This window comes from Gordionus sp. m RMFG-2023, chromosome 2 (assembly GCF_954871325.1).
Source record: "Gordionus sp. m RMFG-2023 chromosome 2, tfGorSpeb1-WG-v2, whole genome shotgun sequence".
Classification (NCBI taxonomy): Eukaryota; Metazoa; Nematomorpha; class Gordioida; order Chordodea; family Parachordodidae; genus Gordionus; species Gordionus sp. m RMFG-2023.
In genome coordinates, this window is record NC_088776.1 from 48,829,057 (window position 1) to 48,852,185 (window position 23,129).

Genomic DNA, 23,129 nt, shown 5'->3' on the forward strand with positions numbered 1-23,129 from the left:
AGCACCCTACTAAAAAAAATTCCCATCCTTAGCCCCTAAATTTTAAGGAGGGGTGTATTGATTGGAATATAGAGTCTATTAGGATTCAAAATCTCTCAGTTTTATATTAATCATTGAGATAATTTGGAAATTTGATTTAAACTGAAATGCATTCCACCATGAGTAGAGTAATCAACCTATGAATTTCAAAAGTGTTAACTCTACACCTTTCTATATTTTACAAATTTAAAATAAGTCTAGTTTATAACTTCAAAACATAATTATCTCAAATTCAAGGGTTTGTACTCGATACATTTTTCGATAAAATCTTTTAAAATTTAAAAAACACCTATGGATCCCATATAACAATATCATATAGAGAAATAAAATATATATTTTAAACTGATGTCTTTTAAATTAGAGTTAATTTTAAGAGTTAAAAGTTGTGTAGGAAGAGCATTAATATCCATTGCAAGGCCATAACTTAATTTATGGTTATTTGTAGTGATTTAGAAAGCAGTGTTCAAAAAGACTAATATTAACAAAGATATTTTACTAATACATGAGTAAATTTTAGAATAAGCATTAGATTTTATATTTGATATAATTAAACTATTAATTTTAAAAATTATAAAGTTCTTAATAACTTATTTATTTTTAAGTTTGAGGTATTGTTTGTTTATTGATGCGAGACTACAATTCTTTACCTAAATTAAAAGTAAACCCTATGTTAAATTATTTATTATTGTAGTTATTAAGTATGCTAAGCTGCAATATACATGAGTACATATAATTACGCTTTGCGATATATATAAGTAAATAATTAAACTTTTCAATGTATATGATAATAGTTTATAATTTATAAATATTGTGACAACTTTTATCTAGATAATTCATAAATCATATCTAGATCAAATTCATATATGTTTGTTTTAACTATTGATAATTCTATTTTGATTAACATTAATAATAATATATTTTTTAAATATATCACCAAGATACAATTGATTGATAGAACCTAAATATTTTATGAATAATATAATACATGTATTTTTTTGAAATATGATGTTAAATTCTGAATTATAAATTGAAAAATATAGATTTTTATTCCAAAAAAATTTTAGGCCATTATAATATATTAAAATTTATGTAGAATTTATTTAGTGAATATGTGCAAACAATTTTAATTATTTTTTACACAGAATATGGAAATAAATGGACATTTATATCCTAACATTTGATTGGTAAAAACAGTTAATAGAAAAGATTTAATAGAATCCAATTCTCTCATGTCATTGAAAATTGAAACATTGCAAAATGGAATACAAAGTATAAAAAATAATTCTAACCAATTAAATTAATATATATATTCTACATTCCTTATATCTGTAATTATATAGTTATAGTTAGTTATTAAAATTAATTTTAGTATTATTAATTTTATTACCTTGAGTTCATTTTATTGGCACAAAATATAATTTTAATAAATGACTTGATTATTATATGACTGTATTTTGAATTTAGTTTTTAGGCCATCAAAAAAAAATACCATTTTTTGTTTAAAAAATACCTGCAATATTTCAAACAATACTAAAAAAAATTTACCAAATTATAATATTGCTAAAATATATTTATCTAATCTACTATCACTTTCAATTTTAAAAAATTTTGAATATGAAATATTCAGTAAAAAAAATATAAAATGATATGATTATAATTGTTTCATGTATGATGTGATTTTGCTCATTACAAAAAAAAGACTAGCCTAGCTCAGATTTGCCCATCTATAGAAAAAATTAAATTATATCAATTAATCAGTTGAAAAATAAAATAATGGACCCCCATTACTAATCAGAGTTAAAATTGCCCAACTAAAATTGAATTTTCTTCATGAATATTGTTTATTTTATTCTAAAATATACGATTTAAAAATAATTCAAAGCGGTTTTTTAGATTATATAAAAATGCAATAACTAGATATGAGTTTAAAAAATATTTAAACAAATATTTTATCACATATTTTTGTAAGCATATATTTGTTTATAATAAATAATTTAGCAATTCAGCAGACATAATATGTAATTACTTCAAGTAATTAAAATTTATGATTGACAATCAAACTTTTATCCTACTTTTTGAGAGATTTGGATAAAATTTATATTTTTTTATATATATGATTAATTAAAGTTTTCAGACATATATAATGAGAAATTATCAAATTAAATTTTAAATTCAATAAAAATCAATAATGAGTTAATATTATTTGCTATTTCCTTCTGAAACAATTTGCAAAAATATAGGAAAAATTATATAATATGATAAAATTTTAAAAGATTTCAGACCATGTAGATCACAAATTATAGAAAAATTTGTGTGGGGATTAAATAAACCCCAACCCTAGGGCAAAAATAATTTATAGCTTGGCTGGGCTTAATATTTTGATGTTGAAGCCTATGATTTAGATGAATATGAAAATAATTTAAGAATAAACTATATTTGATTTGCAAAAGGTCAAATTCGCAGGCATGGACTGACACATTTTTATTATTTTCCTCAAGTTCAAACTACATTTTGCAAAAATAATATGGCCTAAATTTTAAAAAATTTTTGTTCATTTTATGTCCTGCCTATGTTTTTATGATTTTATCTCTAAATATTATTGGAAATGTAATAGCTTCGAGGTGATATTGAGTATGTATGAATCAATGTTAACTAGTACTTCATATGATTCTTTAACACGTTAATTTTTATTTAAAAAAAATTGCCTTGGTTTCTAATATTTTATTTTTAGAAGAAGCTTAGGGTTTTTTAATATTAAAACTGACCATTTTAAAATCATATCATTTTGCAATCTAAGATGGAAGTCTACTTTATATTATATTGATTTTCACATGCTTTGCAAGCCTCATCATTAATATATTTAACTTTTGATTTGATGGCTGAGAGTGAGAATTAGTATATAAAAAAATTATTTGATTAAACTATCAAATTGAAATATGGGCTATTTTTTTAAAAGAAAATTTGTGAGCTAGCTTCATAGTTCATACAAGGTTTGATAAAAGTAAAATTGAAAATTGTAGAGAAATTTAGGAGACATAGGCATTGGTTTTTTATAAACCTATCTTTAAGATATATTTTTTTTGTAAGAGAGAACTATTTTATTTTTTATGCCAGTATTAAAATACCCTGGTTATAAATATTTAGAAATTGTCACAAGATTGACATATTTTTTAATACATAACCATCTTGGAAAAATGTTAAAAACATTTAAAAATGTGTTATCAAACAAAAATATTTTAAGGAGGGTTTGATAGTGGCAAATAAAATAAACCTATGTTTTGGATTGGCAAACCCATTTCAATTTTGAACAAATTTTAAATCATCCAATTTTAAACGCTTCCTTAGATAATTTTGTTTTATAACAAGTTGTGATGTTATATCGTTATTTCAAGATGTTTATACATAAATAATTGGCTGACAATTCTGAGATATACACATTTATAATGAGGTAATATCAATATTAGCAAAAATATCAATTTTTAGGCAACAATAATCTATACCAGGTTCTTTAAAAATTTACCTATGGATTTTTACAGGGATTTAAACCCTAACAAATATCAGGTAGATTTAGATAAGATAAAAATAGGTTCATGATTCAGGTTCGGTTCGTAAAAAATTATAATATTGTATTAGAATTATATTAAAATTTTTTTTTTTCAAATTTTATCACTATTCTCTGAGCTGTGTACAATTAAAATATTTTAAAAATTTTATTCACAGTTAGCAAGAATTCGCTGCAAATTATGCAAAATACATTGTTATTTTATATATTTTCCATGAATTTGTGCTAACTGTAAATGTAGGGTAAAGGAAGAATAATTTTAGTCTGAGAATACTTCTATCTAACTCGGGTAGCTGGCACCGTCAAATTGCGATATAAAAAAATATCTAAAAATAATTACTGATAATATTATTAACAACTACTGATTGTTATTCATCTTTAAAATGGTTAAAATATCAAAAGATTCGCCAGTATGTTTAGAAGCTCAATTCAGGTTAGGTAAATAATAGTGGTTAGTACTGGTTTAATGGTTCTGGTTCGGTTTAAATCCCTTTTTCAAAAATGGATCTAAAAATTTATTCTTATTTATAAAATATATTGGATATTTCTTAAAATTAGAGATATCCACATGTTGTTTAAAACTACTAAAATTCTGTTACTTTTAGGTCAACATAGAGAGGTAATTAATTAGAAATTGGCTCATTCCAAAGCCTGTGGCTGAGGAAAATAAATTTGGCGCTATGCCATACAAATTATTTAAAATATTTTTATAGGAGTCTGGGTGGAAGCTTTGATAATGTTTTTAAAGCTGATAATTAGCTTTGTCGTTTGCCATCATAGAAAATTATTAACTGGGCTGGTACAAAATATACATTATAGGCCAGGTCAAAAAACTTAATAGAAAATTTTCATGAGTAGTTTGGGCTATGTCTTCTCTGAGTCAGTTTGAGCTATGCCTTCCATGAGTCCGTTTGGGTTATGCCTTCTAAATATATTAGCTAGTAGTGGATTAAAGGTCACAACAAAAAAGTGGTAACCATTAGAGGTTTTCACTATATAACTAATTTTTTGCAATTTTTAATGTCATTGCACAGTTTTGCATATAATATCCAATTCAAGCTATTTTTTATAATCAAGTCTTTGTATTATTAGTAATTATCATATTTTTAAATCCTTTCCCCACATTTAGCATATTATACACTCAAGAGGTATGTGGTGGGGTTTAAATCCCCCACCCATCCTTTTTTAAAAATAAATCTATTTGGAATTAAATTGAGTATATATTTTTCATGGGTTTGTTTTATGACATTTTCTATTTCAGGTCAAAGTTAATATCCGCAAAGTTTAATATATTTTTATCCAGTATAATATGAATTATTAGTCTATTTTTTTTATAGCCTGGGGGTTAAAAATTTCCCACTTTAACTTTCGTTAAATATTTTTTAATATAAATATTATTTGGGAAATTAATAAATATTTTGATAATACTTATTTATTCATTTTTTTAAACATTATATGGGAAGTTATCAATTTGTGTAATATTTATTTTTTGAAATATTTTGGTAACCTATAATTTTGTTATCTTTGTCAATCAATTTGAATTGCAATTTTTTTATACTTATATCTCAAAAATAAAAAATATACAAATTAATGAATTCTCGAATATCATATTTAATGAAAGAAGAATAATCATGACAAATACAAGAATCATAAAATCTTTTATATCATAAGAAAAAATATAGAATTTTGTTTTATTATGTGCTAAAGATGGTTGTGACTTGTGTAATATGTACAAAATTTTTGGTTAAAATTTTTTCAAAATTTGTTAGAAATATTGCAATTAAAAATTAGGGTGGTTATAATTATATATTCTCTATATTGCTAACTCTCACGTTAAATTTTTCCCCGCCTTACCGGGTTTTAATATATAGTATGGAAAATGTGGATGTACTGATATCTAGTCGATATTTTAAAAATTTAACCCATACAGATTTTATGCCTATCTTTATTTTTGAACTAATTTTCCCTAAAGGAAATCTTATAAAATATGTTTTTACATTTTTTTAACGATAAAATAAGTATTAATATTTTATCTCCGGTTGATATCCTTTTGATTATTGGAGGGTTAATACTAGAAAGTTTCCAACTTTGTAATTGCACCTATGTATCATTTCCCAGAACAAGTGTTCCATCAGAATCAGTCTTCGACAAAGCTGGCGATATAGATAGTATTTTTAAGTAGTTCGATTTAAGTCAATTTCTAAAAATGGCTAAATCAATATTTTGGCCAGAAAAATATCGCCTAAGCTTTGAGATGTCGCTAATAGACGTCCAAGCCTTTTGTGCCATATTTGACCATCTTCAGGCTTGCGTATTATTTTTCTGGGTAAAATATTGAGTTGCCGCTTAAGATAGCCATATAAGGGAAACTTATCACACATGCTTGAAGCTCTTATCTTTTTAAAGAAAAATATTCAATGTTATAATTTTAGTTAATTTATATTTCATTATATTATTTTATTAATTGATATTGATATTTAATTTGTTTTTGCCTTTTATTCAAATAAAGATATATAGTTTGTTATACAAAAAATTAATATAAATATATAATATAGTATGCTAGCATGTAAATTTATAATTATTAATATTAAAATTAAAATAGATAAATGAAAATTCTGATCATTATTAAAAAATATGGAACTATATATATAATTATTCTTTAAGGGCCATAATTTAATAAGATAATACATTATTACTTATAAATACCTCTACAAATTTAAACACATATTTTTAAAATTTTAAAGCTTTGAGACTTTTTTGATTTTAATAAGTGAATATTCATTTATACACAAATTATTATTTCATTACCTTATGTTTTATAAAATAATGACAAAAAACCCAATGTAAATATCGGTGCCGTTTGAAATAAATTTTGATAAATATCAGATCGGATTGGTAAAAATTGTATATCGGTGCAACCCAAATAATAAACCATTTCAACGCACATTGCCATGTTCATATTATATTGTTTGGCTCAAACAGTATTTAAAAATCATAAATCCATATATCCATAATTTATATCGTATTAAAAACTATTGTATGCTATTCTCTACTTAGAAATCTTATTCTTACCTCCTTAGATTAATTTATTCTTTAATAATCGAAATGGCAAAAGAAATCCAATGGGTTAGAGAATTACATTAATTGATTATAAATTAAATATTAGGTATAATAAACCAGGCCAAAAATCCAGCACCCCTAAGGCTCAGGGATCTTATAAGACAGATCAGGGCAGCCCCGACCGCCGCCGAAGAGAGGGCGGTCATACAGAAGGAATGCGCTTACATCCGATCAACATTTAGGGAGGAAGATAATACATACAGATGTAGGAACGTGGCAAAGCTTTTGTACATTCATATGCTCGGTTATCCCGCTCATTTCGGTCAGGTTTAAAACAATAAAACATACCACATAATATATTAATTATAAATGGTATTTTTGATCTCAAATTTCTAGCCTAAATTTAAAGATTATTAATAAGCGGAGACCTTTCTTATATTACATCTAGTATATTGTTGGGTAATGCTAAATCTAGCTTTTAGTCGGCGGGTTTTATTCAGCACGCACCTTAGATCGAACCTAATTTTAGCCATTACCCAACTATAATCACATTATCTTTTTATTTCGTTTTTTGGGGATTTTGACTTATAGCTAAAAAAAAATATAATATATGTTCCTCTTAAATCATAAATTTTTTTCAATTTTTATGATTTTATTTTTAATTATTTAATCTTTATTCACACCTATATGTAACAAGTTAGATTATCAGAATGTATCCCCCCCCCCCTATTCCTTTCTCAAAAATTTCATTCCATTAATTGATGCAAATCAAATATTAATATTTTTTTTAAAAAAATTTAAATGTTACTTTTTTATAATTTCTGTGCATTAATTTTTTTTTCACCTTCCTCTTTTCAAATGTTATTAATATATTGAAAAAGATTTAAAATAAGAAGAAAAAAAAATTTAAAAATTAGAATCGATTTTTATTTAAAAAAAACTCAATAATATGTCTTTTAATAATATAAATATATAATTAAGATATATAAAAGGATTACTCCATATGCACTAGAATTATATAATCATTAGCATTAGTATATATATTTATCTTTTAAAGAAATTTCAGGTTTAAATAAAGTATTGGTTTATTTCAATAGAAATTTGTCGTAACTTTTTTGTCTCATACAAAACAGTTTTATATAAAATCTGCAAAGATGCCATTTGAATGGCCTAGACCTGCCCATATTTTAATAAAATTTCTGCCCGGTTTTGGTTTTATATGTTTAAGCCCTGCTCAGTCCAGATTTTTTTAAAATAAAATTCTTCGTAGAGAAAGAAAAAATCAAAGTATTATGTCCGGCTTGGCCCTGGTATTTTTAAAAAAATTTTTTTATGCCCGCCCGAGTATATTTAAAAATTAAAATACGGACCGGGCCTAATGCCTGGTTTACAGGTCTCTGATATATAGGTTTCCCCATATTTTGAATTCAAATTATCAATTGCTCCAACAGTATTGGCTTAATAGTTAGTTTCTTTATAACATAAATGAACCATATATTTTCAATAAAAACAAATAAAGGGAAATTAAATGAGTATATACTATATAATATTGAACTGAAAACAAATTCTTAAGCTCGAATGCCTAAAACTGATCGCCTCGCCTCATTTCACTGACAAAAGGATAGGGTACCTAGGCGCTATGCTTCTGTTGGACGAAAGACAAGACGTTCATTTACTAATGACCAATTCACTTAAAAAGTTTCAAAATGTTCTTTTCTTACTTTATAAAAAAATTTGTTAATATTTAACGGTTGTGATTAAATTATGTATCATACCCCAAAAATTAGAATGGTCTCAATATATACATTTTATTTTATTTTATTTTATTCATCATTCACGATTATCAATATCTGACCCTCCCCGCCATTTAATCAATGTTAGTGATCTGCAAGGCCCGGCCCGATCATCCCCTCATGGGGTCCTAATTTACTTTGGCCTTAGGTTGACCTAATTTTCGAAAATAATTTTGTTATGACAAAAAAAAATTTGGCCAGGCCTAATCCGATGCAGATCTCTAATTTATGTTCCATAAAAAAGTCTACTTTTTAAAAATGAAATCTTACAATTATAAGGAACTTTACTTATTTTGTTATTAGAAAACAACCATAAAATGTATTTATTATATAGCGATTTAAGCCATCAAACTCAATTCGTGGTCGGGTTAGCCTTGTGCACTTTAGGCAATATATGTTCGCCCGAGATGTGCCGAGACCTGGCAGGAGAAGTCGAAAAACTCATGAAAACTTGTAACCCATATATCAGGAAAAAGGTGTCTTTTCTATTTCCTAATTGCCGTTTTATATAATCGCAATTTTCTTTAGTTTCTTCATTATTAAGATTCTCAAAATACATAAATTTAAGACAAACCATTCTAATACTAATCCCGCTACCATATTACACTTTCGATGTCGGTTTAAATCGTAAACGTTTGTTAGATTTTAAAATAAAAAATTTTACACTATTTTATATTGATAATCTTAATAATGAAGCTAGTTTTGATTATATAAACATATATTATATTTCAGCTTTCCTATCTTTTTGGGTGGTAATTACCTTCAGTATCTCAATTTTATGTTATTTATACCTTTCCTTTTTATTTGATGTAATTATTATTATAAAAAACATAAAATCCCAGGCTATTTTATGCGCTTTTTGTATCATACGGAAGATACCAGATTTGATGGAAATGTTCATACCCGCTACGCGAGCATTATTGAGCGAAAAAAATCATGGTTTTAAAATAAATAAATATATTTCACTTATAATGTTCATCGAGGAAAGATTTGAATTTAGTTCATTAAAATTATTATAAATAAATAAAAAGTAGTTTGGGAATGAATAATTTATTAGGCGTTTTAATTTACGAAAATTAAATCTAAAATTTTCTAAGTCTATTAATATTTAATATTTTTGTTATTCTTAATTTACCTTTTTTTATTTACCCCTATTTACTCCTCTCCCGATATTAATTTATCTTATCACCCTTCTTTACTTTTTCAAGGTTGTTGCATGTTATAAATAAAATGATTAAGTTCCTATTTATTGATTATTTGGGCGATCAAATATTTAAAAAAATTAATAAACTTACTAAAAAATAATAATAGGCGTGTTATTGACGGCTATTGTTTTAATCACCGAAATGTGCGAAAAATCGGTCGACGCCCTTAATCATTTCAAAAAGGTATATTCTATTTTCAAAATTCGATTTATAGGCCTCGTGAAAACCAAGCGAGCGCGAAATTTTGAATTTCGTCTATCAAGCAAAATATATTTTGACGAAATAAAAAATATCATAAATTTTCCGTTTTTTTTCAATTCATGATTACGATTCATTTATCGAGTCAAATTAATTTAGCCTATATAACAAAAATAATGTATTTTATCACCAATTTTTATGACTTGACCATTTGCCAAATTTGATGTATTAAAAAATTTTGCTCGGTGTGTAAGATATCATAAAGTACGATAGGGGAAACGGAATTTATGAAATGCATACAGAAAGTTATATTACCAACAAAAATTTATTTTTAATTTTACATTAAATTTTGTTTTGTTATTAGTTTAGTGAAGGTCAGTTATCTGTTCAGTTTTTAATTTATAAAACGGGACGTATAAGCGTTTATCCCCGTTATTCTTATTTTTCATTTTTAAAGAGCAAACGCCTCCCAAAGAAGCTATACCGGGACTTTTAACCCTACTATTTTTCATTTTTAAAGAGCGAACGCCTCCCAAAGAAGCTATACCGGGACTTTTAACCCTAATCTTGAAGTCCCGGACATACGTTTGACCTTATATAGTTGGATTTATATAGTTTTATTTTTTTGTCGGAAGCCCTAAGTCGCCTGTCACACTATAACATCTTGTAAGTAACACTGATAAAATTGTCCAGAATAGACAATTGTTATCACTAATAATAAAATTCAATATTTTGTATGTTGGACCACTAAGAGAATAACGGTGATATATTTTACAAATAACTAGATTATGAATTTATAATATATTATTCCAAAATCCTTTAAAAAAATCATTAATTTATTATTACTATTTTTATAACCCTACCATCCAAAAAAAGTACGTTTCGAATTTAGTCAGAATCTTGAAGAATCTCATAATGGCCGGATACTCGCCGGAACACGATGTTTGTGGCATCAGTGATCCATTTTTACAGGTAGTATAGTTTATTCCCTTAAAACGTCTTCCATTCTGCCTATTGATGGTCTCATACCATTTTGGAAAATAAAATTAAAAATATATCTTTTTCTGGTTTTCATATTTTAATTAGAATAATATAATGAATTAGTAAAGAAAAAAAGAAAATATATTATTCACTTTTTAGGTATACAATTATTTATATCTATGTTTAAAATTTATTTTTGATTTAGGTCAAAATTTTGAGATTACTACGAATATTGGGAACAGATGACGCGGAAGCTAGCGAAACTATGAACGATATTTTGGCTCAAGTTACTACTTTTAAATTTCTTTTGTTTTGCACCAAAAATCAAATTTTTCATTCATTGGTGGAAAACTGAGAAAGGAAATGCCCTTAACCAAATAATAAAATCATTCATGATTCATACAATATATGAAACGCTATCTAAGCATAATAAATTGTTTTTGTTGAGAGAAAAAATTCCACTTTGCATATTTTAATCATTTCAAATATTCTTTAACATTCAAAATACATGTGTATACTGTAAAGAAATAAACTTGTATAAATTAAATTGAATTTTTATAAACTATAAAATTATTGCTTAAAAAAAAGGTTGCTACCAACACAGAGATTTCCAAAAATGTTGGTAACGCCATACTCTATGAAACCGTCCTAACAATTATGAATATCAAATCGGAATCCGGCTTAAGAGTCCTAGCTGTCAATATATTGGGCAGATTTTTACTTAACACCGATAAAAATATCAGGTTACATTTGCCAATAAGATTTCTATTAAATAATATTTTTTTGTATCCATTTAAAAAGATTTTCTTTTAATAAAAAATAAATTTAAATAACTATTTTTTAAACTATGATTCTAAAAGATATATAGTCATGGTAATCTTTATTACTAAGTGTTGTCTTTATATTTGTAATATATACGGTATTCAATTTACTTTGACCTCTTTAAATTTATAATGATATATTGTTATATAATATTAAACGCGATAACTTTATATTCAAATAATATCGTATTACAAATAAGATATAATCTTTATAACAATGAACTGGAATATAATATACCTTATTTTTCCCCAAGCTTTCAAACTTTTTTATTAAGAAAATTTAGCTTGTTGTTTTATTACTATTTTCATTTATTCTATTATCCGTTTTCTCTAATGGATTTTGCGATAAAACATCTGCAATAATATTGTTAACGCCTACTCTATAACTTATATCGTAGTCGTAAGCTAATAATTTATATGCCCATCGTAGCAAGATTTCCATATATTTTTATTAGCGGGTTTTTTGAATGTTTGTATAAATTTTTTATTATTTTCCTAGATTCCTGAAAAATCCCTTCCTAGCCTATGTAATCTTTTAAAATGGAATATTAATAAAAAGATTTTTTTAATAACAGTTATAATTTGGAATCGACGATACTGACAAAAAGGCCACTATTGAATTTAAAGGGATGCATTACGTTTTCTTTTATTAAAAAGTTACCAGAACACGCAAACGCTCAATTTGTGTGCAGTATTAATTAATCCTGATTCTTATTAAATTTTATATTTTTTTATTAATTGTCTATGTCAAAACAGATACGTGGCGCTCAATACATTGTTAAAAACGGTGAACATTGATCACAATGCCGTCCAGAGACATAGGAATACTATATTAGAGTGTCTTAAAGATCCTGATTATTCCATTAGAAAGTTTATCAAGAAGATATTATTTCATTAAATTTTTATGAAATAATTGCATAAGATTTATACTAGAGATCTGCAAAAGAAGGTCGGGCTCGTACCCGGCCTGAACGTCGGGCCTAATATTTTTTAAGAAAATTCGGGCCAGGTCGGGGTGGGCCCTAGAATTTTTTTTAAATATATCTAAATTTATCAATTTTATGTTGAATTTTTTATGTAAAATAAAAATATTTGATTTTATTTATAGAAACTAGATGCCATATAACATATATCGTTTATTTTCAGTAATTATAAAAATTAATTTCCATATTTAAATAAATTCGGGCTGGCCCGGTAAATTTTTTCAAAAAATTTTGGATTAGGGCTAGGCCTGAAAAACTTTTTTAAAAAAATTTCGGGCCGGGCTTGAAAAATTAAGTTTGATGCAGATCTCTAACTTATACCTGTATTCCTCTTTAGATGGAATTAGAAATTAATGGATTAAATTATATGGCCTGCACAAATAACCCTCCTTCCTTATAAAGAGTCACCTGTTAATCAAATAAAAACATACTCATTTGTTTTAAATAATTCTAGATTCTCTTTTAAAATATTAAAACTATATTGATATGTTGATGTACATTAAGACGTTCCATGGAACTGTGTTTCGTTCTCATAAACAGCTCTAACGTGAGAAGTATGGTGAAAGACCTACTCATTTTCCTTCACACCTCACCGGAATCTGAGATGAAAGCAAAATGTTCATCCAGCATCTACCTTTGCGCTCAAAAATTTGCCCCTGATAAAAAATGGAAGATTGATACGATGGTCAAAGTCTTGCAAACGGTATAGCATGGTTTTATAACGAAGATAAAAAGAAAATAAATAAATGAAGGGTAAAAGGATGTGAGGAAGCTCATCATTTTCTTAAAATGAATAGGAAGGAGTATGCTGTTAATTTTTTTTTTTAAATTGAATTTAACAATAAATTTAGCCAAGAAATGCTTATTTATGAAAAATGGCAACCTAAATATGCTAGATCTTAACAAATATTTAATACCATTAAACAAAAAACACTTAGAAGTACTTAAAACGCTATTGATTATGGCTTTTCTTACATATTTATTTTGTAAAAATATATGCTAGGCTGGTAATCATGTGCCTGAAGAAGTAGTTGGCAGCGTGATTATACTCATAGCATCAAGTGATAAAGGGGACCAATCCTACGCCTGTACCAAGCTCCTTTCTAATATCCCATACTACTCCAATGCACATAATTCCAATTTCTCACCTGGCGATAATAAAACCCCCAACGATATGAACACAGCTGATAAATTATTTGGGGAGAACGACGAAAGTGGGACAGACATATTTGATGATTTCACAACTAATTTGACGCCAGTTGCGAAAGGGTTGGGTGACAAAAAATCCGGTGATCTAAATGGTTAATTGATATTCGATTAATAAAGATAATACACTTTTTGGGGGTTGGATAAATTAGCATTTATTTATTAGAGCTATATCAAGTGAAGACTTTATTTGGAATAAATCCAATCCCACTTAAAATAAAGTCTTGATCGCTCCCACTACTTAATACTGAGTCTAATGAGACTGTTTCCTTGTTTTATCTGACTGGAAATCATACAGGCTCGCGTAGGGTTATAATTAGCTATAGTCAAGTTGAAAATATTAGAAATATAATTTAAAAGGAAAAATTAAAAACACATACTATTTTTTACTTATTAATAGATGACACAGAAGGTATCGATTCAGAATTTTTTAGCTCGGACCCGAATGAAATTGCTGATACAAAAATATCTGGTTCACACAGTGACCTTGGGGATAAAGTTAAAGAAAACGGCAAGAGATCTTATCAACCACTAAATCAAGTCATTTTGTGGTGTTTAGGCGAGTTTTACAGACCAGCAGAAAGGGATTCAAATGTAATTTTTTTAGAAATTAAACTTTATAATATCTTTCATAGCTCTATTAAATAGGTGAAAAATAATGTTTTTTTGGCCATTATACCGTTATGCTAATAAAAATTTTTTAAAGGAAGCCAGAATAGTTCTAGAATACATAGATGAATTATTAATATTTCCGTCCACCAATTTGACCACAAAAGAATACGCAATCAACGCGTTAGCCAAGTTATCCACCCGCTTTCCTTCTACTGATCACTTATTGAAGTTTGGATTTTTTTAAAAAAATTTATTAAAAATAAAATTTATACAAGAAAACATTGTTAAAGTTTGATGATCATTATAATTTTTTTTGTTTCTTGTTTTAATTTAATAAATTTTGTTAGAATATCAAAATAAATGAGCGAAATCAAATTTTCTATTAAAATTGCTATTCCAAATCAAATTCTCTAATTTTATATAAAGAAATATTCTTATTTATATAAATTTTATTATATCCTATATTATTATACTTATTTTATAATGCATTACAAGTCGTATAAAGTTAATTATATCTCGCTATACTGTTAGCATGGAGACCGAGCTACAGCAAAGGGCCATCGAATATGATTCTCTCTTTAAATTAGATATAGATCTTAGGTTCATAAAATATTTATCACTTTTCTTTAATATATAGTAGAAATCTTAAAATCATGGCTGCAACGGGCTTCGAGCCAGGCCTATTTTAAAAATAATTTCAGGGTTCTGTTTGGATCAGGGTTAATATTTTTAATCGAAACGGTCTGCCGGGCCAGGCAGGGCTTGAAAAATTAGGCCCAAATGCAGATCACTAATATTTAGTCTTTTTATTGATTGTTTTTTCTCAGTTGTATAAATTTATTTAAAGCATATATATACAGTTTTATATATTTACCTCCTTAAACTAAGGTCGGTACCAATTTAATATTTTTTGGTAATACCTAGCTTATAGAACAATCTAATTATTAAATTTATCATTAATTTATGCTTTCACAAAAATTTTTAAATTAATATATCAGGATGGGCATACTCGAGCAAATGCCTCCCCCTTCTACAACCAACTTTAACACGAATAATTTTGATTCCATTAGCGAGTTAACACGTAATAATGGGGATCTCATAAGCGATATTTACTCTGACCTCGATCCCAAGCACAATGATATTGATTTTACAAAGTAGATAAGAACCAAAATTGCCTTTAAATTTGGAAAATAAAGAAAATACAAAATTTGATTATTAACTCTTCTAGCGAATTCCCAACTAGTTCTTATTTGGGGATGCTTTGTAAAATATAAAAATTATAATTTTCTACTATAGTTTTAATTTTTATATATCTTTATACATTTATTGGTAATTCAACATTATATATCTTTATATTAACTATAAAGTCAAAACGGCAATACAAATGACCATATATTCGATGGTTTTAGCCTTTCAAAATCGAAGACTCGCATTCCTGCAACTAAATCTGAAAAGGTTTTTAATTATTCTCTCTTTGATTTATCCACTAATACTATTTTTATAATTTAAAATAAAAATTTGCTATGCAATTATAATTTATCATTATTTTTTTGCAATTTAATTAATTTTAATTTTGAAAATCTACAAAACGGCCATTGAATTTTTATTATTTAATAAAAAGTATTTTACGATATATTTTGGGCTTATCCTTTTCAATCAGTGCATCCAACATTAAATTATCTGCCTAGGGATACCTTATACCTTCTCCCAACGGCCTCTTCGAAAATAATTATGTTAATAGATCTTCCTTCCCCTAAGAAAATTCTAACTATGCCTATGACCAATTTATATAAGAATTTGCTTATTTTTTTAACTTTCCATTGACATTTTTATATTCTATTGATTACTTTTTTTATTACCTATATTGCTAAACTCAGATTAACACCAGCCACAAGCATTTCACTCCCGCCCTAATTAATGGCTCCTCTCATCTGAGCAATGGAATTAGCCCCAAACCCGACAATTCATCTTCCAGTAAAGATATATTATTGGACATTTTTAACAGTATAAACGATACTCTACCGTCTTCTTTAATTTCGGGAAATAATTCCCAAATTCTTACCACAAAAATTAATACTAAGAGTAACGCATTAGATGATCTGCTATTTTCTTCCAATGATAATAAGCCTCCTAAAAATGATGTAATTGTGAATGGTCACAAGGGAATTCATAATCTAAATAACGGAAACGGAATCAACAGTTTAAATATAATGGATCTTTTTAACACATCGACTCACAGTGAACCCAACAACGGATTTGATATTGGTAAAAACCTTGCATAACAATAAAAAAAAATTATAATTCACATTGATCAAATTTACAGAGAGCCATTTTTATTTCGATCAAATGGGGATCATTTTATATTAATACTTTTTTGAATATATTTATTATATATCATTTTTAGATAGAAGTAAGGATGTAAATAATAAAATACCAGATATGCTCGTCTTGGACAAACACCTTATATTGGTAAACTTTTCTTTCACCCATGAAAATGGTCGTTTAAGTAATGGCGACAACAAGCCGTCCATATTCATCAATATGAGAGTCTTGAATAAAAACACCGACCCTAATCTTATAGTTTCTGATTTTTTGATGCAGGCAGCGGTCCCTAAGGTTTGCCATTGAACTAAATTGATTATATAATACTCTGCATTTTATTTTAAATCTAGATTAAAAGTTAGTATTTTTATATTCAAGGATCAATAATTATATTATCTCAATTTTTAATGTCTCAGAAATTAACTGAGCGCTTGATTGATTCAAATTTTATTAGACAATTAATAGCTATCTAATTTGACGGAAAAATTTGGAAACGACCCCTTTGGATTTTATATTAATGAGTGATTATAAAATTTAATAAAATTCAAATCATTTATTTAACGGTTGGAAATTAAACATTATTTTTATTAGGGAGTAAAGTAAAAATTCATTTTTTCTTATCTATTGAATATGTATAAAATTTTTAAACTAAATAAAAGATCAAACTAATAAATGACTTTTAATTAAAAAGGAAAAAAAAATTAAGAAAAACATAATTGTGTTCCTAAATAGGAATAATAGTTAAATTTAATTTAATAAATTGTATTTGCATCTTCTGCCTAAGGTATAAAATTTCCTTAGGTTCAAGTTTTTTTATTTTATGAGCCAAATTTTTATTAAAGCAGCGTTGTTAGAAGTTGCAATTAGGGAGAATTCTCTATCAAGATGCTCAGGTTAATATTGGTTAGCAATGCTGAGACTAGTTTTGTTAAACGGTCCGATTTTTTAAAAAGGCCCGATTAAGATTTTAGCCAAAATATTATTATGTAGGCATCGATATTTGGCAAATAGACCTCAAACCTTTCTACCACCCATAGCAAAATCGCACAATATTATTTTGCCTAAAATCTGAATCAGGACAGTCTAATAACACTAGCTGAGACGTAAAGACCCAAATTCGGAATAGGAAGGAGATACCAGAAAAATAATATATTGCTGATGATATTAAGCTGATAAAATAATTTATTAATTTCCTTCTAAAAATTAAAAATACGTATATTTGATTTTTAGAAGAAAATATAGAAGGGATATAAAAATTTAGGATTACGAGTCTTTTTAAAAAAAGGTGCATTCATTTGTTGATTGAAAAGTGACATTGCTGCCGACTCTTTGATGCATCTTAATTATGAGATGACACATACTATACATTACAATCTAAAGGGTAAGGTTGAAAATATACTTTTTTTGGTTGATTTAATATGTGGAATTCACCTTATTTGATTTGTAAATGTAATTTGATATTGAATATAATTTATGAAATGCTAAAACATTTCATAATTTTTAAACAAAAATATTTTATATCTTTATTTCTAACAGTCATTTCAACTGCAAATGTTGCCTCCTTCGAGCAATCAAATTCTGCCAAATGGTGGCATACTAAATCAAGGCATGACTATCATGAATCCCCTCAAAGTTTTTTAAAAAAAGAATACTTTTTTTTAAATAATAACATTTATTTTATAAAAAAATTTTTTATCAGGCTGCATTGAAAATGAAGTTGAGGTTTACCTTTATGATCAACGGAAAGGAATATACCGAAGATACGCAAGTTAACAACTTTCCAAAAGATTTATGGATTTAAAAAAAAATCGAAAGTCGCGAATGTAATGTGATCGATTATATCCCTCCTCAAATTTATGTTCCTTGTCATGTTACAAATACTCGACGCCCTCCAAAAATTTAAATCGCATAAGGAATCGCTTGCAAATTTATTAGTGATTCTTTCATTATCAGTTTTATAACTCATCTAGACACATAAAATATAAAAATTAATTTATTTAATAAAATATATATTTTAATAATTTAATTTACCATTCCAAGTTTTTTAATAGAATTTGATTGATAAAATATTTTATAATTATTAAATTTCACACACTTGGATTATGCACCTTAAATTCAATTGTTTTTTAAAAAAATTATGTTATAACAATTTTATTTATTATATTCATTTTATTTATAACTTTTTGAAAAATGTACAAAATATTGATAATTTATATTTTTTTCCACAATTATATTAAATTATAATATTTACAAAAAAATTCTATTCACATAGAGGAATTAAAATCCTTTTGACTTAATATTTTTTGTCCATTATTATATTATATATATAAATGATTAATAAAAAAAAATTGAATTAAAATAAATTTTTTGAAGGCTTTATATACTATAATCACTTTATTTTCTTAGCATTAAAGCTAGTTCGCTTTTAGCTCTCACCAACATTTGTCTAAGAAAAAACCCCTCTCGAGGTTCTAAAAATTTGCTGATTTGAGACCCTAAATTTTTGAAGAATTCTAGAGCAGGTTTTAGTATATTTTTAAAAAACTTTTTCATATAAAAAAAAGAAATATAAAGCTTTACTTAATACAGAGTTTGAAAAAAAATTTAAAGATAAAATCATTTTTAAAAGAAACTATGATTTCATCATTTTGTACAAAAGATTTACTTCAAATTATTTGGGAAGAATAATAGCTAAAAAAATATTTTTATTAATTGCAACAAGAAAAGGATATATAAATATAACAAGTTAGGGTGTGTCCAAAGTCAAAATTTTATTTTTAAAAAAATTAATTTATTGAAATTTACAAAATCGAGTTTGGGTGCATAATGTATAAATTAATCATTTCTTTTTTTGAAAAATTTTCGGACTTTACATTCTGATTAAAAATTACCAATATTTTAAACAAGGATCCAACCCGTGCTGAATATCTGTTTAGGTTAGGTTCAAATAAAAATAACAATTCAATTTCTGTTTATAAAATATTAACGAAGGTTCGATTTGAACCTTCAAAAACCGGTTCAAACCTTTTGGCATATAAGCGTGTTAGAATTATGTAAAACACATATTTTAAAATTTTACTACTATTCTCTAAAAAATTTGAGCAGTATACAATTGAAATTTTTTCAAGATTTTATGTCAAATTATACGAGTAAGGATTAGGAATAAATGTTATGGCTGAAAACGTTTCTATATGCTTGGATAGCTGGCACCATCATTTATTTAATGATATTTTCTAAATTAATTAATTATCTTTTTGTTAAACATTCTTAAGTTTGTTCATCATTTAAAATTTCACCAAATGTTGTTTTGCACGAGTTTCTCATTTCAATTTGAATGTATAAATTATGGCCAGTCAATACTCACATGTCTATTATTATTCAGTGCCTTTATATGCCTATTAAATAAAATTGGTAAGCTTTAATTCTTTGTGTGAATAATGCTAAATGCCTAAGGATAATATTTATAAAAAATCAATCTAATTTTTTTACCATACAAAAAAATATGTAACTTGATTCTTCTAGAAAGAGTTACTAAAAACAGCTTATTTAAAATATTTATTTATTGGATCGCTCTATTCAATAAGAAATTGGTCCAATAGATAAAAAGTGGTGGCCATTTATGGCACATATCCCCTATTAATTTCCGCATTTAAGAAAAAGTTTAGTAAAACAGGTAAGGTTAAAAATTAGAAAAGAAAACCTTAACAATTTCCATAGATTAAAATCCTGTTTATAAAGTATAATAAACGGGTGTAGATTACAGTACGATGCCAAGAACGATCTTAAAAACTTTGAAAAACGATTACTATTAAAACTTGAAAAAAATAAAAATTATCTACATTTAAAAAATATTCTATCCAATTATTTGTTTATTTAAATTTTGGAATTTGTGTAACAAATATATATGTATACCGGTTGATGAAATAAAAGGCAAATAATTTATTCAATCTTTTTACACAGCAACTCTTTTTTTTAAAGTAACGTAAACAACGATCTATTTTTTGCAAACATAAAACATAATCATGTTACATTAAAGAAAGTCGATAACTCTATTTATTATATATATAAATTCATTCATATAGAAGGAATTAAATCCTCCGACTTAAAAAAAAATTCGTCCAATATAAAAATTTTAATTTAAAAAAATTGTAAATTTCTATATAACCAATTTTTGTCTGAAAACTTCATATAATTAAATAGTAATAAAAAAAAAATTTGCAAGTACAAAATAAATATATTTTTTTTATACAATATAAATATAATATATCACAGAAGTAGAATATTAGAGTAATGACAATCAATAAAAGTTTTACTCAATCAATATCTGATACCGATTAGAGAAATCGTATTACTTGCACTAATATTTACTTGTCGCCATGTAATTCCTCAAAACCATCAAATATCGATTTAGCTAAAACTTTTATTGATTGTCATTTTAAATTAAAATACTCATTACAATATAGGAGTAGATAATTTACTATTTGCCTAAATTTGGGATGCATTTAATTTTAATGATGATTAATTTGCGGTGGATGTTATTATTTCTTCTAGCAATGTTCTCATAGGTTTCACGTTTCGAAATAAAGGCGGATTGGGAGCTGATAATGGTGACAATCCTACATGAAAATTATGTTAAAAATTTATTTATTTTATAGGATACAAATGTTAAACATGTAAATACAATCAAAATCATGCTTGAACTTGAATGTAATAGGATTTCAAATAATATAAAAAAAAAATATTAATGGTATATAACATTATAAAAATGCTCTAACTATGAATGTAGAGTAAGGCTGTGGTAATAATTATCGAATTTTGAATCACGATTTAAAAGTCAATATCAAATTATTTATTTTCTACCCGATATAAAAATATTTTTTGAATTTTACCATTTTATACCTTTCAAGATTCGATATTAAGATATAGTCTTAAAACATAAGATCAACTAAATTAATTATGCCAGTGACGTACGTCACTCACTAGGGAGGAATTATTAGGAGTATAGAGTCCCCCACAATTTTATTCGAAATATACAAATCTTGAAGCAAAATATTAAAAGAATATATTGATTTATAATAATCTTGTTTAGCATTATGATTGAACCCCGGCAAACTAAAGACGCCTATGTTTTAGATATTATTATATATAAGAAAAAAAAGAGAAGAAACACATTTGGGACGAACTACAAATTACGAAACAACATTTAAAATTAAGTAAATAAATTTTTACTATTAAATCGATTTTCAAAATTATAGTAATTAACGCTATGGCACGGCGAATATGAATTTATATTAAGATAATTGGGTCTTTCTAATTTTTTATCTAAACAAAAATATGAATATTATAATATTAAATAATTATAATTAATTAACCTTCATAATCCACGAAGTGGTTAGAGTTTGAAGAATCATAAATCGTTTTACGAAATATTTGAGCTTAAATTTATTGGAAAAAAATGAATTATATATTTTGAACATCGCCCTATGTCAATATTTCTTATTATTATTTATTATATATAAATAATTTGATAATTAACTAACCTGGGTGTTTGGTCATATCTTCTAGCTGTAGATGACTATCATTGGAGGAATTGTTTCCAATATACTTAAAAAATTCAAAGTTTTCAAAATTGTCGCCATCCGGGGATCCTCTTATATTATGAACATCTTTTTTATAACCATCATTGGCGTGTAGAAGATGTTTTGTTGATTCATTAAATGAGAGAGACTGTGATTTTTTTTATTAGTTTTAAATAATTTTATCACTAAATTATTTAATCATTCAGTAGTACTAAAAAATAATGTGCTTCAATATAAAATACCCTTATTCTATTTTATGATAGGGAAAATATATATTTTGAGATATTTCGGTAACGATAATTTATTAAATAGAAAAATTAAATTTAAGCTTGCTGAGAACCTCCCTCACCCTCATCCTTCCATAAACTGTTTGATTGTCAAAATTTGATATATAAAATAGAAGACCCTGAGTCGGTGCTTAAAACATTTACAACTAAAATGTGGGTCATTCCATGTGAAATCTACCGGTGCTTTGACCACTATTCTTGAAAATAAATGAAACTTTATATATTGGTTAAATAGGTTGTTAATGTTATAAAATCGAATTTTCAAGAGTTCTAGCTAACCGATGACTGGGCTTATGAGCCTTCAAAGTCTAAAGCGTGATCTTGATTTAACCAATCTCAAATTAATTAAAAAATATGTTATAAAAATGTTGAAAATGATGCATCATTTAATAGCTCCTAAAATTTTCCATTGGAAAATATCATTAAAAAAAATAACTTCCACGTTGGAGTATTTTTTAATAATTTTTTTTTGAGAACTATT

General features: G+C 26.0%; 2 protein-coding genes across 4 annotated transcripts in view; one reads left to right on the top strand and one right to left on the bottom strand.

Moving 5' to 3' along the window:
• The first annotated feature begins 584 nt into the window (after positions 1 to 584).
• On the top strand, positions 585 to 18,883 carry LOC135925448 (AP-1 complex subunit gamma-1-like). Of its 3 annotated transcripts, none has more exons than XM_065460775.1 (22): positions 585 to 697; positions 1,182 to 1,308; positions 6,768 to 6,988; positions 8,235 to 8,359; positions 8,789 to 8,930; positions 9,297 to 9,393; positions 9,766 to 9,842; positions 10,734 to 10,829; positions 11,044 to 11,124; positions 11,427 to 11,581; positions 12,416 to 12,529; positions 13,147 to 13,345; positions 13,646 to 13,943; positions 14,249 to 14,442; positions 14,555 to 14,688; positions 14,956 to 15,060; positions 15,459 to 15,614; positions 15,828 to 15,915; positions 16,338 to 16,725; positions 16,898 to 17,076; positions 18,319 to 18,414; positions 18,482 to 18,883. In XM_065460775.1, exons 2-22 carry the CDS (start codon positions 1,269 to 1,271, stop codon positions 18,581 to 18,583), a joined length of 3,087 nt encoding a protein of 1,028 aa, XP_065316847.1. In that variant the 5' UTR covers positions 585 to 697; positions 1,182 to 1,268; the 3' UTR covers positions 18,584 to 18,883. The 3 variants fall into 3 exon arrangements, with proteins under 3 accessions (XP_065316847.1, XP_065316845.1, XP_065316846.1); XM_065460773.1 differs by having other exon boundaries at positions 16,865 to 17,076; positions 18,482 to 18,882; XM_065460774.1 differs by lacking the exon at positions 585 to 697 and having other exon boundaries at positions 16,865 to 17,076.
• A 1,823-nt stretch (positions 18,884 to 20,706) lies between these two features.
• Positions 20,707 to 23,129, bottom strand: part of LOC135924408 (kinesin-like protein KIF13A) — a 58,703-nt gene continuing 56,280 nt past the window's right edge. The window contains exons 33-36 of the mRNA XM_065459465.1: positions 22,323 to 22,509; positions 22,155 to 22,217; positions 22,012 to 22,104; positions 20,707 to 21,398 (exon numbers count right to left, since the gene is read on the bottom strand). Coding sequence (XP_065315537.1) covers positions 21,301 to 21,398; positions 22,012 to 22,104; positions 22,155 to 22,217; positions 22,323 to 22,509 — 441 coding nt within the window. The 3' untranslated portion in view covers positions 20,707 to 21,300. The remainder of the gene's footprint in view (positions 21,399 to 22,011; positions 22,105 to 22,154; positions 22,218 to 22,322; positions 22,510 to 23,129) is intronic.